General features: G+C 42.6%; 1 protein-coding gene across 1 annotated transcript in view; it reads right to left on the bottom strand.

Annotated features, from left to right (window-relative positions):
* LOC129707458 (phosphatidylinositol 5-phosphate 4-kinase type-2 alpha) overlaps positions 1-17,947 on the bottom strand; it is a 229,944-nt gene that overhangs the window by 85,425 nt on the left and 126,572 nt on the right. The window contains exons 2-3 of the mRNA XM_055652502.1: positions 15,678-15,775; positions 5,983-6,079 (exon numbers count right to left, since the gene is read on the bottom strand). Coding sequence (XP_055508477.1) covers positions 5,983-6,079; positions 15,678-15,775 — 195 coding nt within the window. The remainder of the gene's footprint in view (positions 1-5,982; positions 6,080-15,677; positions 15,776-17,947) is intronic.

Raw genomic sequence — 17,947 nt, 5'->3', positions numbered from 1 at the left:
GTGTCGAGACACAGATCTGGGGAAGGATATAAAACAATTTCTGCAGCATTGCAGGTCCCTAAGAGCACAGTGGCCTCTGTCATTCTTAAATGGAAGAACTTTGGAACCACCAGGACTCTTCATAGAGCTGGCCGCCCGGTCTAACTGAGCAATCGGGGGAGAAGGGCCTTGGTCAGGGAGGTGACCAAGAACCCGATGGTCACTCTGACAGAGCTCCAGAGTTCCTCTGTGGAGATGGGAGAACCTTCCAGAAGGACAACTATATCTGCAGCACTCCACCATTTAGGCCTTCATGGTAGAGTGGCCAGACGGAAGCCCACTTGGAGTTTGCCAAAAGGCACGAGAAACAAGAAACAAGATGAAACCAAGATTGAACTCTTTGGCCTGAATGCTAAGAGTCACATCTGGACCAGGCACTGCTCATCACCTGGCCAATACCATACCAACGGTGAAGCATGGTGGTGGCAACATCATGCTGTGGGGATGTTTTTCAGCGGCAGGAACTGGGAGACTAGTCAGGATTGAGGGAAAGATGAACGGAGCAAAGTACAGAGAGGCCCTTGATGAAAACCTGCTCCAGAGCGTTCTGGACCTCAGACCGGGTGGAGGTTCACCTTCCAACAGGACAACGACCCTAAGCACACAGCCAAAACAACGCAGGAGTGACAAGTGACAAGTCTGTGAATGTCCTTGAGTGGCCCAGCCAGAGCCCGGATTTGAACCCGATCTAACATCTCTGGAGGGACCTGAAAATAGCTGTGCATCAATGCTCCCCTCTCAACCTGACAGAGCTGGAGAGGATCTGCAGAGAAGAATGGGAGAAATTACCCAAATACAGGTGTGTCAAGCTTGTAGCGTCATACCCAAGAAGACTTGAGGCTGTAATCGCTGCCAAAGGTGCCTCAACAAAGTACTGAGTAAAGGGTCTGAATACTTATGCAAATGTGATATTTCAATGATTTCTTTTTAATTAACCATATAACCATATAACAATTACAGCACGGAAACAGGCCATCTCGGCCCTACAAGTCCGTGCCGAACAAATTCTTTTTCCCTTTAGTCCCACCTGCCTGCACTCATACCATAACCCTCCATTCCCTTCTCATCCATATGCCTCTCCAATTTATTTTTAAATGATACCAATTAACCTGCCTCCACCACTTCCACTGGGAGCTCATTCCACACCGCCACCCCTCACTGCGTAAAGCAGTTCCCCCTCATATTACCCCCAAACTTCTGTCCCTTAATTACTTTGCAAAAATTTCTGAACACCTGTTTTCGCTTTTTTATTATGGGGCATTGTGTGTAGATTGATGATAAAAAATGCGTTTAATCAATTTTAGATTAAGTCTGTAACGTGACAAAATGTGGAAAAAGGGGTCGGAATACTTTCTGAATGTGCGTATAAATCATGCAGCAGTCACGTTCTGCATTTTGTAATGTCATTCAACACGGTTTGCTTGACAGATTTCCTTTCATTTTAAAATCCACTGTGGAATTTTAGTAGATTTCTCTCCATGATGTAGAGTCATAGAGCTGTAAAACAAAACAGACCTTTCAGTCCAACTCATCTATGCCGACTGTTGTTGAACCAAGCTGCTCCCATGTGCCTGCACCCTGGCCAATATCCCTCCAAAACGTTCCTATCCATATACATGCCCAAGTGTCTATTAAATGCCATAACCATACCCACCACTTTCACTTCCTCTGGTAGCTCATTCCATTATGCCTCACCATCTGCATTTGATCGACTGATTAGGGAAACAGACCCTTCGGTCCACCGAGTCCGTGCCGACCCATTAACACTAGTTCTATTATTTTCACCCACACACATTCGCACCCAACCCCAATAAACTCGGGGCAATTTGCAGAGGCTAAATGACCTACAAACCTGCATGTCGTTGGGATGTGGGAGGAAATCGGAGCTCCCGGAGGACCAGGATGGACACAGGGAGAACATGCAATGTTGGGGGAGTCCAGAACCAGGGGCCAGTTTAAGAATAAGGGGTAAGCCATTTAGAACGGAGATGAGGAAACACTTTTTCACCCAGAGAGTTGTGAATCTGTGGAATTTTCTGCCTCCACCAAGGTAGTGGAGGCCAATTTTCTGGATGCTTTCAAGAGAGAGTTAGATACTCTTAAAGATAGCGGAGTCGAGGGATATGAGGAGAAGGCAGGAATGTGGGTACACAAAAATGCTGGAGAAACTCAGTGGGTGCAGCAGCATCTATGGAGCGAAAGAAATAGGCAAAGTTTCGGGCCAAAACCCTTCTTCAGATTGATAGGGGGTGGCGGGGAGAAGGAAGGAAAAAGGAGGAGGAGGAGCCCGAGGGCGGGGGGGATGGGAGGAGACAGCTCGAGGGCTAAGGAAGGGGAGGAGACAGCAAGGGCTAGCAAAATTGGGAGAACTCAAGTTTCATGCCCGCCGGATGCAGGCTCCCCATATGAGGTGCTGTTCCTCCAATTTCCAGTGTTGCTCACTCTGGCAATGGAGGAGACCCAGGACAGAGAGGTCGGATTGGGAATGGGAGGGGGAGTTGAAGTGCTGAGCCAGGTAGGTTCTTGCGGACCGAGCGGAGGTGTTCGGTGAAACGATCCCAACCTCCGCTTAGTCTCCCCGATGTAGATCAGCTGACATCTAGAGCAGCGGATGCAGTAGATGAGGTTGGAGGAGATACAGGTAAACCTTTGTCGCACCTAGAACGACTGCTTGGGTCCTTGAATGGAGTCGAGGGGGGAGGTAAAGGGACAGGTGTTGCATTTCTTGCGGTTGCAACGGAAAGTGCCTGGGGAGGGGTGGTACGGGAGGGAAGGGAAGAATTGACAAGGGAGTTACGGAGGGAGCGGTCTTTGCGGAAGGCAGACATTGGGGGGAGATGGGAAGATGTGGCGAGTGGTGGGGTCACGTTGGAGGTGGCGAAACTGATGTAGGATTATTTGTTGTATGTGACGGCTGGTGGGGTGAAAGCTGAGGACTAGGGGGACTCTGCCCTTGTTACGAGTGCGGGGATGGGGAGAGAGAGCAGTGTTGCGGGGTATGGAAGAGACCGTGGGGCGAGCCTCATCTATGGTGGAGGAGGGGAAACCCCGTTCCCTGAAGAATGAGCACAATTCAGATGCCCTAGTGTGGAACGCCTGATCCTGGGAGCAGATGCAGCGTAGGCGGAGGAATTGGGAGTGAAGGATGGAGTCCTTACAGGAGGCAGGGTGGGACGAAGTGTAGTCCAGATATGTGGTACTGATTGTGGATGATTAGCCATGATCACAGTGAATGGCGGTGCTGGCTCGAAGGGCCGAGTGGCCTACTCCTGCACCTATTGTCTATATAATAACCTAGAAATAATCATTAAGATAAAGTGGAAAACTTATCACACAATGTTTAATATTTTGCCCTGAACATGAAAGGACTTAGAATAGTTCTCAAAGTGCACAGGTCTTCTTCTTTCGTGTGGCGTGCACAGCTTAAAGTTGTAGGACAACTTGTTCTATTTGATCTTCTGTTTGTGCACGTCGAGTTGATTGCATTAGTCGAAACAGGGCGGACCACGTGAAGGTTGCAATCTTCCACCCCAGTGCACAGGTTAATGTTAACAAGAAGAATTGCAACGGGTTGAATAACTAATTACATAATTTTACAACTACTAATACCCTAACCAGAGCCAGAAAGAATGCATGACAATTCCTTACCATGATTATCACAAATCCTTTGAATTATGAGTCATTACCATTTATTTTTCAGCACTTTGCCATACTATTTTAGTTTGCATGTTTTCAAAGTGCAATTGTGCTGTGTACACGAGACTCTAAAGCAGTGGTTCCCAACCTTTTTTAGCTCATGGCCCGCTTGGGATCTTTTAATTTTTCTGTGGGCCCCCCCTGACATTATTAACGGAAAAAAAGTACTTCAATATTATAATACATTCCATAAAAATATCAGTGTCTATTAATTGCACATATATTCTCTTTTATTCTATTCCACAAACATCAAAAATATTTCAACTGCATAGATTTAAATTTGTTAGAACTGAAATTTAGGAGGCAACAGAATAGAATAGAATAGTTTCTTTATTGTCATTGTAACATGAACCATGTACAACAAAATTTAGAAATGTCAGCCAGTCAGTGCACCATTCAAACATTTCTAAAAGCTAACGATACATACAAGATAAAATATTAAAAGATAAACAACTAAAATAAATATCACGAAAATAGCACGCATAAACACGCAACCCTCCATCCTTCTGTCGATTTCACAGTGTACCACTTTCCCTTAGTCTGTATCGCCCCTGCGTTCCTTGGCGGCTACATTTAGTGCTTTTATAGCAGTGGGGTAAAAACTGTTTTTTAGTCTGTTCGTCCTTGTCCTTGTAGATCTGTACCGCCTGCCTGACGGCAACAGTTCAAACAGGGAGTGTCCGGGGTGGGAAATGTCCTTTATGATACTCTGGGATTTTTTGGTGCAGGAGGAACTGTGTAAGTCCTCCAAGGTAAGGAGAGGGCAGCCGACAATCCTCTGGGCGTTGTCAATGGCCCTCTGGAGCGCTTTCCTCTGAGCCGCTGTGCAGCTGGTGTACCACACGCATACACAGTATGTTAGTATGCTCTCAATGGAGCACCGATAAAAGGGCAGCAGCAGTCTCTGAGTGATGTTATTCTTCCTGAGCACCCTCAGGAAGTGCAGTCTCTGCTGGACCTTTTTCAGCAGCGCAGAGGTGTTCACGCTCTACGTCAGGTCCTCCTCAATATGGATTCCCAGGAAGCGGAAATCCGCCACCCTCTCCACACAGTCCCCTCTGATAATCAATGGTACCATGTCCGTTTTATTCTTCCTAAAGTCTATTATTAATTCCTTTGTCTTTAAGGTGTTGAGGAGCAGGTTATTTTCTACAGGGTGGTAGCTCTGTGGCCCCATTCATTGAACTTGTGGCCCCCTAAATCCCAACATTTTTCTGTGGCCCCCCTGAAATTTGCCATGGCCCCAGGTTGGGAATCACTGCTCTAAAGCCGTCGACATAGATGGAAGATCATGTATATAGAATCTTCAAAATGGGGAAAAAAAACTATTGGAAATTTAGTAGGTAAAAATAAATACATAGCCAAAGAATAAATATTCGAAGCTCCAACATGACCCAAAATCAGTCTATCTGAATGAAGAACAGTGAGGTCAATTCTGGAAATGTGTGTTAACAATAAAGCCAATGCTGCAAGAGAGCATGAGTCAGAGAAAGGACATTAGTTAGAACCCATTAGTCGACTGAGTGCAGTACCTTGGAAAATGCTCTCTGGTCTTTACATAGTAATTGAATTAAAAAAATATTCATCTAAGAGTGTCATGAACACCAAGGTAACTGTGCATAATATAGCATTAGAGCAAACACACGGCAAGTTATACAATATCCAAGTGCGTTTCAGCTGACCGTGACAACACTTACAAAGAAAACCATACTGCTCACAGCTAGGGAAAGTAGTTGAAACTTGGCACATAGGAAAATAACATTTTTATTTATATTGTAAACATGCAATTTTCATTGCCCCTTGGAAGCCAAAGTGTTTTTGAAATTTAAGTTAGTTAGGTTCAACCTGAATTAATCATGTTATCTGTGTGACATTCAATGAATTGAATAATTTTAATATTTTATTAATACCGTCATTAAATATAGCCGCAGTATTTTCCCTCACTTGCATGTGATGTGAAATTAATTGCTAAATTAAAACAAATTGAATGGCCGGCAATTTCAATCAATACTGCTTCAGTCAATGTGATTAATCAATAGGGTTCTCAATACCAAAGATCAATTTTAACCTTAAGACTAGTTCCCACACCATCCAACTTGCATATGCCTCAGGACTGAAGTTCCCCTTCATTAAGCATTGTGTTTTTAATTTTTTTTTTTCCACAAGTGAACATTTGAAAATCTATTTTATCCCCAAGTCATTTAATGGCAACCCTGTCAAAAGTTTTTAAATTATTAGAAGACCAACCTGGAAATCCTGATCGTCAATTGTAAACCTCTCTCTCAAATTTCGGAAGACCATCGGGCAGTATTCTTTAAACTTAAAGTGACTGGGCATATTCTCCCTGTTAAATAAAAAATAAAACCTCTTAGTTTCCATTCTACATCTACAAGTTAAATCATTTCAACCATCACATGGGAAGAAAATTAAAAAATAGCTTTTAATTGGTTTCCCTTCCACATTCAAAAGATGTGCAGATTTGGAGTTTAATTCTGTAAATTGTCCTCAGTGAGTGAGGCTAGAATGAGTGTATGGATAATTGTTGGTCGGTTTGGACTTCGTGGGCTCTAGGGCCCCGTTTCTATGCTGTATCTCTAGAAAATACGGATGTTTTGTTACAGCTGTACAAGGCGTTGATGAGGCCACATCTGAAATCCTGTACATTGTCTTGGACCCCTTGGGGTTTAATGCTGATAAGTGTGAGGTGCTACATCTTGGCAGGACAAATCAAAATAGGACGTACATTGTAAACGTACAGTAAAGAAAGCGAATGGTATGTTGGCTTTCATAGCAAGAGGATTTGAGTATACGAGCAGGGAGGTTCTACTGCAGTTGTACAGGGTCTTGGTGAGACCACACCTGGAGTATTGCATGCAGTTTTGGTCTCCTAATCTGAGGAAGGACATTATTGCCATAGAGGGAGTGCAGAGAAGGTTCACCAGACTGATTCCTGGGATGTCAGGACTGTCTTATGAAGAAAGACTGGATAGACTTGGTTTATACTCTCTAGAATTTAGGAGATTGAGAGGGGATCTTATAGAAACTTACAAAATTCTTAAGGGGTTGGACAAGCTAGATGCAGGAAGATTGTTCCCGATGTTGGGGAAGTCCAGGACAAGGGGTCACAGCTTAAGGATAAGGGGGAAATCCTTTAGAACCGAGATGAGGAGAACTTTTTTCACACAGAGAATCTCTGGAACTCTCTGCCACAGAGGGTAGTTGAGGCCAGTTCATTGGCTATATTTAAGAGGGAGTTAGATGTGGCCCTTGTGGCCAAGGGGATCAGAGGGTATGGAGAGAAGGCAGGTACGGGATACTGAGTTGGATGATCAGCCATGATCATATTGAATGGCGGTGCAGGCTCGAAGGGCCGAATGGCCTACTCCTGCACCTAATTTCTATGTTTCTATGTACATGGTAAATGGTAGCAAATTGAGGAATGCAGTTGCACAGAGGGATCTAGGAATAACTGTGCATAATTCCCTGAAAGTGGAATCTCATGTAGATAGGGTGGTAAAGAAAGCTTTTGGTGTGCTGGCCTTTATAAATCAGAGCATTGAGTATAGAAGTTGGGATGTAATGTTAAAATTGTACAAGGCATTGGTGAGGCCAATTCTGGAGTATGGTGTACAATTTTGGTTGCCTAATTATAGGAAGGATGTCAACAAAATAGAGAGAGTACAGAGGAGAATTACTAGAATGTTGCCTGGGTTTCAGCAACTAAGTTACAGAGATAGGTTGAACAAGTTAGGTCTTTATTCTTTGGAGTGCAGAAGGTTAAGGGGGGACTTGATAGAGGTCTTTAAAATGATGAGAGGGATAGACAGAGTTGACGTGGATAAGCTTTTCCCATTGAGAGTAGGGAAGATTCAAACAAGAGGACATGACTTGAGAATTAAGGGACAGAAGTTTAGGGGTAACATGAGGGGGAACTTCTTTACCCAGTGGGTGGTAACGGTGTGGAATGAGCTTCCAGTGGAAGTAGTGGAGGCAGGTTTGATTTTATCATTTAAAAATAAATTGGATAGGTATATGGACGGGAAAGGAATGGAGGGTTAGGGTCTGAGTGCAGGTCGATGGGACTAGGGGAAAATAAGTGTTCGGCACGGACTTGAAGGGCCGAGATGGCCTGTTTCCGTGCTGTACTTGTTATATGGTTATATGGCTATAAAGTGATACAGAGGCATTGAAGGAGATTCACTGGGCTAATTCCTGGGATAAGAGCTATCCTGTCAGATAGGCCGGACAATTTGGCTTGTAATCCTTAGCGATTAGGAGGGGAGATTTTATTCAAATGTGTACGATCCCATGGCAGTTTGACAGGGTAAATATTGAGATGTTTTCACTCTCAGTTGGAGAGTCATAAATAGGGGGCATAGCTGGAAACACAAGGGCCTAATCATTTAAAACGGAGGTATGTACGAATGTATTCTCTCAGAGCCCAGTGAATCCCTGGCAGTCTCAAGGATAGTGGAGGCAAGATTATTAGACACATTTATGGCCGTGATTGACTAATATTTTAAAGGTCAAGGAGCTGAGGGTTATTGAGAATTGGCAGAGAAGAGACAAGGTCTGTATAGACCAGCCATGAACATATTTAATGACAGGTCAGGATTTGGGAGTCGGTGTCGTGTTCTTGTTTTTGTGTCTGTGCTTTTGTTGTGTTCTTATGATGGAGACCTGTTTGATACCAGTCGGCACTAAGTTTACATCTATCGTATACTCGTTGGTTAGGATCATTGCTTACATGCTGTTACGAAGCAAGATGTGGACAAATTTCTGTAGGTAACCTACACAGGAGAGCTCCTCTGGTCTTTGAGGGGAGCTTACACACGAGGACCCCATAATGAGCTTCAAGGTAGTAAACAACAATGGGTCCCCTCTGCATTCACCCTAATTGGACGTCTCACCTTCTTGAATATTGATGCATAATTAGGACAGGGTACACAGAGTTATTTATAACAGGTTATTTGCATTGAAATGTCCTTTCAATTTCATACTTTCATTATGAATCGTATAACATTGAAGTGCAAAACAATGGACAAAATGAAATCAAATGTATGCTTGGGTGAAAGGTTTTTCTCCACTGCAAGCATAATAATTTAGTGATGTCAGTACTACCATTGGGAGAAAGATTCATGGTGGATTTACAAAAGATGGTTAATTATTGGGATGGAGGAATTTATCATGTAATGTTTAAAGTGGCTCGTGCTCATGAAGGTTTTCATATAATACAGCTGTGTCATTGAGAGGTTGCATGTGCCAGTGAATTAATTTTTTTAAGTTTAAAAAAAAAATGTATTTGATTCTTTATTTCGAACAGAATTTAAAAAAAGCAAGTGTGAAACAGCATACAAAAAACAAAACAGGAATATTTATAAAGTGTCATAAACAATATCTATAAATAAATGAAATCGTAAGTGTCCGAAAAGGAGCAGGAAGGAGCCACTGCTTATTAATTCCCAAAACTTATTAATTATTAATTAATTTGACAAAAAAACTATTCACACTAAATTCTCAAGGCTAGGATTTGTATCTTTTCTGGTAGTCCTAGATCCTGAGTCTTGCAATTTTCTGAAAATCAGCATTAGCACTGTTCTGCTGTCAAACGATCCAGGATTTCTTTTGCCTCTCCAGCTTTCATCAGTGTTGGCCCCCGTCAATTTCCCATCCGCTTCAAGATCCACCTAAAATCTCCTGCGCCAAACTCTCTTGAACTGTACTGCTGCATGATTGCTCAACACCGCAATATTAAAAATCTTTCAAGAGATCAAATCAATTTGGATATAATAGATTACAAATTTAAATTGAAACGGAAAATAATTGCGTGATATTGAATGCTCTCCATCTAGTAATGGTAAATTGAACATCTATATTGGTGTTTGCCCTCAGCAAGTTAGACATCTTGGCAAACTCTCAGAAGTGAGAATCGAGTAGAGATGGAGGCATCACCTTTGAGTGATTGAAAAACATCATGCAGATGCAGATCAAACCACGATGAGCGTTTGTCGGCACTGGGTCAGCACTTGCTGTACATACAGAATAGTGAAAGGCTTGGATACAGTGGACCTGGAGAGGATGTTTCCACTAGTGGGAGAGTCAAGGTCCCAGAGGTCATAGCCTCAGAATTCAAGGACGTTCTTTTAAGAAGGAGATGAGGAGAATTTTTTTAGTTAGAGGCTGGAGAATCTGTGGAATTCTTTGCCACAGAAGTCAGTGGAGGCCAAGTCGGTGGATATTTTTTAAGGCAGAAATAGATAGATAGATAGATTCTGGATTATTACAGGTGTCAGGTTATGGAGAGAAGGCAGGAGAATGTGGTTAGGAAGGAGAGATAGATCAGCCATGATCAAATGGCAGAGTAGACTTAGAAACATAGAAACATAAAAAAATAGGTGCAGGAGGAGGCTATTTGTCTCTTTGAGCCAGCACCTCCATTTAATATGATCATGGCTGATCATGTAAAATCAGTACCCCATTCATGTTTTTTCCCATATCGCTTGATTCTGTTAGCCCCAAGAGCTAAATCTCTCTCTTGAAAACATCCAGTGAATTGGCCTCGACTTCCTACTGTGACAGAGAATTCCACAGATTCACAACTCTCTGGGTGAAAAGGCTTTTCCTCATCTCAGTCCTAAATAGCCAACCCTTTTTTCTTAAAAACTGTGATCCTTGGCTCTGGACTCCCCCAACATCGGGAACATTTTTCCTGCATCTAGTCTGTCCAATCCTTTAAGAATTTTATGTTTCTATAAGATATCCTCTCATCCTTCTAAATTCCATTGAATACAAGACCAGTTGACCCATTCTCTCATCATATAACAGTCCCGCCATCCCAGGAATTAACCTGATGAACCTACACTGCACTCTGTCAATAGCAATAATGCCCTTCCTCAAATTAGGAGGCTGAAATTCTGGTAGGAAGGTTTGCTAGGGCTACACGTGTGAGTTTAAACTAAATAGTGGGGGGGAGGGATTGACAAATTAGGAGTATAAAGATGGAGTTGAAGGGGAAGTGGCTACAGGAACAATTACAAAAGATTCTCGAATTAATGGGAAGGAAAGCTTGAGAATGGACAACAGAGTAAGGTCAGGGCCAATTGCGAACGGTGCGAGGGGGGCAGTGAATACAGAGGTCAAAGTGCTGTATACGAATGCGCGAAGTATAAGGAATAAAGTGGACGAGCTTGAGGCTCAGTTAGAAACGGGCAACTATGATGTTGTGGGAATTACTGAGACATGGCTGCAAGAGGGCCAGGGCTGGGAACTGAATATTCAAGGGTATACCTCCTATCGAAAAGACAGACAGGTGGGCAGAGGGGGTGGGGTTGCCCTGTTGGTGAGGAATGAAATTCAGTCTCTTGCAAGGGGTGACATTGATACAGGAGATGTGGAGTCAGTATGGATAGAACTAAGGAATTGTAAGTGTAAAAATACCCTAATGGGACTAATCTACAGGCCCCCAAACAGTAGCCTGGACATAGGGCGCAAGTTGAATCAGGAATTAAAATTGGCATGTAGTAAAAGTAATGCTGTGGTTGTTATGGGAGATTTCAACATGCAGGTAGACTGGGAAAATCAGGTTGGTACTGGACCCCAAGAAAGGGACTTTGTAGAGTGCCTTTGTGATTGATTATTTGAACAGCATGTATTGGAGCCAACCAGGGAGAAGGCAATTCTGGATTTAGTGTTATGTAATGAACGGGATTTGATAAAGGGCCTCGAGGTTAATGAGCCATTAGGAGGTAGTGACCATAACATGGTCAGGTTTAATCTACAATTGGAGAGGGAGAAGGGTAGATCGGAGGTGTCAGTGTTGTAGTTGAATAAAGGGGACTATGGGGCCATGAGGGAGGAGCTGGCCAAAGTTGACTGGAAAGATACACTAGCAGGGATGACAGTGGAACAACAATGGCAGGCGTTTCTAGGAATAATACAGAAGGTGCAGGATCAGTTCATTCCTAGGAAGAAGAAAGATTCCAAGGGGCAAAAGGGACAACCATGGCTGACAAGAGATGTCAGGGACAGTATAAAAATTAAAGAGAAGAAGTACAACGTAGCAAAGATGAGTGGGAAGCAAGAGGATTGGGTAATGTTTAAAGAACAACTGAAGATAATCCAAAAAGACAATACGGGGAGAAAAGATGAGGTACGAAGGTAAGCTAGCCAAGAATATAAAGCAGGATAGTAAAAGCTTCTTTAGGTATGTGAAGAGGAAAAAATTAGTTAAGACCAAAGTTGGACCCTTGAAGACCGAAAAAGGTGAATTTATTATGGGGAACAAGGAAATGGCAGATGAGTTGAACAGATACTTTGGATCTGTCTTCACTAAGGAGGACACAAACAATCTTCCTGATATACTAGTGGCCAGAGGATCTGGGGTGGCAGAGGAACTTAATTAAGTCTACATTAGACAGGAAATGGTGTTGGATAGACTGATGGGACTGAAGGCTGATAAATCCCCAGGGCCTGATGGTCTGCATCCCAGGGTACTTAAGGAAGTGGCTCTAGAAATCGTGGATGCATTGGTGATACATTTCCAATGTTCTATAGACTCAGGATCAGTTCTTGTGATTGGAGGGTAGCTATTGTTATCCCACTTTAAGAAAGGCGGGAGGGAGAAAACAGGGAATTATAGACCAGTTAGCCTGACATCGGTGGTGGGGAAGATGCTGGAGTCAATTCTAAAAGATGAGATAGCCGCACATTTGGATAGCAGTAACAGAATCGGTCCGAGTCAGCATGGATTTACGAAGGGGAAATCATGCTTGACTAATCTTCTGGAATTTTTTGAAGATGTGACTATGAAAATGGACAAGGGAGAGCCAGTGGATGTAGTGTACCTGGACTTTCAAAAAGCATTTGATAAGGTCCCACATAGGAGATTAGTGGCCAAAATTAGGGCACATGGTATTGGGGGTAGAGTGCTGACATGGATAGAGAAGTGGTTGGCAGACAGGAAACAAAGAGTAGGGATTAACGGGTCCCTTTCGTAATGGCAGGCAGCGACTAGTAGGGCACCGCAAGGCTCGGTGCTGGGACCGCAGCTATTTACAATATATATCAATGATTTGGATGAAGGGATTCAAAGTAACATTAGCAAATTTGCAGATGACACAAAGCTGGGTGGCTGTGTGAACTGTGAAGAGGATGCTATGAGAATGCAGGGTGACTTGGACAGATTGGGGGAGTGGGCAGATGCATAGCAGATGAAGTTTAATGCGAATAAACATGAGGTTATCCACTTTGGTAACAAAAACAGGAAGGCAGATTACTATCTAAATGGCATCAACATAGGGAACATAGAAACAGTACAAATTAGGTGCAGGAGTAGGCCATTCGGCCCTTCGAGCCTGCACAGCAGCCATTAGAATATGAAAGGCATGGCTGATCTTTATAACAACTCAGTATCCCGTACCTGCCTTCTCTCCATACCCCCTGATCCCCTTAGCCACAAGGGGACCACATCTAACTCCCTCTTAAATATAGCCAATGAACTGGCCTCAACTACCCTCTGTGGCAGAGAGTTCCAGAGATGTCACCACTCTCTGCGTGAAAAAAATTGGGAAAAGGGGAAGGGGAACAACGGGATCTGAGGGTTTTTTCACGCAGTACATCAATCTATGAAACAGAGGGTATGCAGGTACATTGGCTATATTTAAGGGCAGTTAGATGTGGCCCTTGGCTAAGGGGATCAAGGGTTATGGAGAGAAGGCAGGTACGGGATACTGAGTTGGATGATCAGCCATGATCATATTGAATGGCGGTGCAGGCTCGAAGGGCCGAATGGCCTACTCCTGCACCTAATTTATATATATATATTGTGTGCGGTTTTGGTCCCCTAATTTGAGGAAGAACATTCTTGCTATTGAGGGAGTGCAGCGTAGGCTTACAAGATTAATTCCCGGGATGGCGGGACTGTCATATGCAAAGAGAATGGAGCAGCTGGGCTTGAACACTCTGGAGTTTAGATGGATGAGAGGGGATCTCATTGAAACATATAAGATTGTTAAGGGCTTGGACACGCTAGAGGCGGGAAACATGTTCCTGATGTTGGGGGAGTCCAGAACCAGGGACCACAGTTTAAGAATAAGAAGTAAGCCATTTAGAACGGAGACGAGGAAACAGTTTTTCTCACAGAGACTTGTGAGTGTGTGGAATTGTCTGCCTCAGGGGGCGGTGCAGGCAGGTTCTCGGGACGCTTTCAAGAGAGAGCTAGATAGGGCTCTTAAAAATAGCGGAGTCAGGGGATATGGGGAGAAGGCAGGAAAGGTGCACTGATTGGGGATGATCAGCCATGATCACATTGAATGGCGGTGCTGGCTCGAAGGGCCAAATGGCCTACTCCTGTGTCTATTGTCTAAAATTGCACACAATACTCGAGGTGCAGTCTCACCAGGGCCCTGTACAAATGAAGTAGGACCTCCTTGCTCCTAAACTCAAATCCTCTCACAATGAAGGTCAACATGCCATTAGCTTTCTTCACTGCCTGCTATATCTAAATGTTTACTTACATTGACTGATGTACAAGCACACCCAAGTCTCGTTGCACCCCCCCTTTTCCTAATCTGACATCATTCGGATAATCTACCAAAGTGGATAACCTGACATTTATCCACATTATAATGCATCTGCCATGTATCTGTTTACTCACCCAAGTGAATAATAGAAACTTACAAAATAGAATACAAATACAAAATGACTTGTAGAAACTTACAAAATTCTTAAGGGGTTGGACAGGCTAGATGCAGGAAGATTGTTCCCAATTTTGGGGAAGTCCAGAACAAGGGGTCACAGTTTAAGGATAAGGGGGATGTCTTTTAGGACCAAGATGAGAAAAACATTTTTCACACAGAGAGTGGTGAATCTCTGGAATTCTCTGCCACAGAAGGTAGTTGAGGCTAGTTCATTGGCTATATTTAAGAGGGAGTTAGATGTGGCCCTTGTGGCTAAGGGGATCAGGGGGTATGGAGAGAAGGCAGGTACGGGATACTGAGTTGGATGATCAGCCATGATCATATTGAATGGCGGTGCAGGCTCGAAGGGTCGAATGGCCTACTCCTGCACCTAATTTCTATGTTTCTATGTTTCAAGTCATCCTGCAGCCTCACAGAATCATCCTCGCAGCTCACGCTGCCAACCAGCTTTGTGTCATCTGCAAACTTGGAGATGTTACATTTAATTTCCTCGTCTAAGTTGGTAATATATACTGTAAATAACTGGGGTCCCAGCACCGAGCCTTGCAGCACCCCACTAGTCACTGCCTGCCATTCTGAAAAAGACCTGTTAATTCCTACTATTTGCTTCCTGTCTGCCAATCAGTTCTCTATCCATGTCAATATCCTATCCTCTATACCATGCGCTCTAATTTTGCACACTAATCTCTTGTGTGGGACCTTGTCAAAGGCTTTTTGAAAGTCCAGGTAAACCACATGCACTGGCTCTCCCTTATCCATTCTACTTGTTACATCCTCAAAAATTTCCAGAAGATTTCCAGAAGAAAATTTCAAGCATGATTTCATAAATCAAAACTGTCTTTGACCGATCCTGTCACTGCTTTCCAAATGTGCAGCATTACATCTTTAATAATCGATGGGCAGACTGGCCTAATTCTACTCCTATTCCTTATGACCTTGTGTTGCTAAGAAATAAAATCAGAAAATGTTAGGTACACAGTGGGGTGGAGAGAAAAACAGTCTCTGAAAGATCACTGATCTGAAACATTAACATAGTTTCTCCATCCACAAATGCTGCTCAATCTGCTGAACATCTCCTGCATTTTCTACATTTATTTTCTGTGAGCAAGAACTATCTGACTCATTTTGTAAATTGCAGCAATACCATGTAAGAATTTATATCATTGTACCTTTCAAATACTTTGCAACCATTGCCTTCAAATGTAATTAAAACATAGTTATTAGATTACAAGGTAATTAACTTACTTATTGAAAAGATGGTTGTCCACTTTTATCTTGCTGTAGGCTTTGAAGTCATCTGGCATCAACATAATCGGAATTTGAACATGACTCAGTTCATTGATCTGAAACAAAAACGCAACAACTGTTAAAATGCTAATTAAACTATAATTAAGTTTTTTCTTATGTCATGAGAAATTGTTTTTTTTAAATATCAGAGTGACCTTCGGTTATGCAGAGGATCTAACTCTTGGAATTCCAGCATTTCTAACGTTAGCACAGAGAATCCAACCCAAAATGAGTGGAAGCACAAGGACAAAACAACAACAATTCACTCAGCACATTCACTTTGCTTTTGTTATTTTTGCCTCTGAATGATTTTGTCGTTTCTTTTCCTTCAAAGTCTGTTATTTGTTAGTAAAAAAGCTTCAATCTTAAAACATATTTTACTTTTGCTTCTAATTAATCTCCATTCACGTTTGCTTTTCTCGAATCTTTCCTCACAAGCCTGCTACTGTTTCTGCTAATAATCATTACTTTTACAACTTCAATGTATTTTCAATATTTCAATAGGTATTAATCTTGTCCCGTAGCAAAAACAAAACACGGTATTGTAAACTGACTTGAAGAAAGGCAGTGTGTCATGGTCATTCCCTATCACTATCATGGTATGGTTTACTGAGAACAACTGATTATTTACGGGATATTTATTTCTTGTTGTTATTGTTGTTGCATTTAATTTAATGAGCGTATAAAACTGCAGCAAATAAGAATATAATTGTCTATCAGGTGCATATGTCAAATAAATAATCTTGAATCTTGCCCAGCCTTAGTTGTTGTGTGGGGTTAAATTCAGCAAGAATGGATATATCTACAAATCAGAATGGTGTGAGACTTGGACAGGACAGGACAGGACAGGACCATGCTGGTAGTGCAACTGCTACCCTTGGGGTTCCTGCTGGTGGAGTTTGTGGGTGTGGGATGTGTTACTGGTGGTAGTTAGTATCACGGCGAGTCTAGCTGGAGTGTTTAATGCATCATGGTGCATCAGCTGTGGTGGGAATGATTGCTTGCAGTAGTAATGGGGGTATCAATCAAAACAGACTGCTTTGACCTGATTGATTACATTTTGGGCATTGTACTTATTCAGTTCTCGCACTCCATCTCTAAAATAAACCACAGCTGACTATTTTTTCACATACATATGAATAATGAGCATGAGCAATCCGTAATGTTATACGATAAATACTGAGATGATTACAACCGCAACTCTGCATTCCCACCATCATCTGGTCGCTTTTCAACCCCTTGCTCATCACACATTTATTTAACGGTGCCTTAAAAGTATTCAAGTCATCTGTATCCACCTCCCTTCAAGGAAAAGATTTCCCAAGATTCAATTTCTCAGCGAAAGAGAATTTTACCTCATCTCTGCCTTAAATGACCACACCTAACTTTGAAAGAGTATCTGTCTAATTCTAGATTCTTCCACGTGGAAAGATCCCTGCAAAAGAGAATGTGACTGGCAGCACGGTGGCGCAGCGGTAGAGTTGCAGCTTGCAGCGCCAGGGACCCGGGTTCAATCCCAACTGCTGTCTGTATGGAGTTTGCACGTTCTTCCCGTGACGGCGTAGGTTTTCTCTGAAAATTTCGGTTTCCACCCACATTCCAAAGACGTACAGGTTTGTAGGTTAATTGGCTTGGAATAAGTGTAACATGTCCCTAGAGAGTGTAGCATATTGTTAATGTGTGGGGATCGCTGGCTGGTGCTAATTCGATGGGACGAAGGGCCTGTTTCCACGCGCTATCTAAACTAATCCCCTACATATCCATCCAATCAAAATCTCTCTGAGGTTTCTCAAAGTGTTGTTCCAGGTATCAGCTTCGTAAATCTTCTCCTAATTGTTTCCAATATTTATAATTGAACTCCTGACAGAGTAATAAAATCTGACAGAGTAATAAAATACTCTGACAGAGTAATACAATCAAATTCAGAAAGAAGAGAATGGTTTTGCAAGAAAAACGATACTTTGGTTCAATAATTGTAAAGAGTACTAGAATAAGACATGGAGCTGCAGAGAAATGGTGGCTGAAAAATTTGTCTGATAAGATAGCATTGAAAATAATTATTTAGAAATAAATAGTGACAGCACCTAGAAAATCCACAGGCAGCAGACAGGTTCTGTCAACCATTATGTGGTGATACCAACCAGGATGGCACAATACAGTTCAGATGTTTATTTCCCTATACACCAGCAGGGTGCAATGAAATTCATTGTTCGCATTAAGCTTGTCAA

Source organism: Leucoraja erinacea, chromosome 2 (genome assembly GCF_028641065.1).
Source record: "Leucoraja erinacea ecotype New England chromosome 2, Leri_hhj_1, whole genome shotgun sequence".
Taxonomy (NCBI): domain Eukaryota; kingdom Metazoa; phylum Chordata; class Chondrichthyes; order Rajiformes; family Rajidae; genus Leucoraja; species Leucoraja erinaceus.
This window is presented reverse-complemented; position numbering and strand designations above follow the sequence as displayed.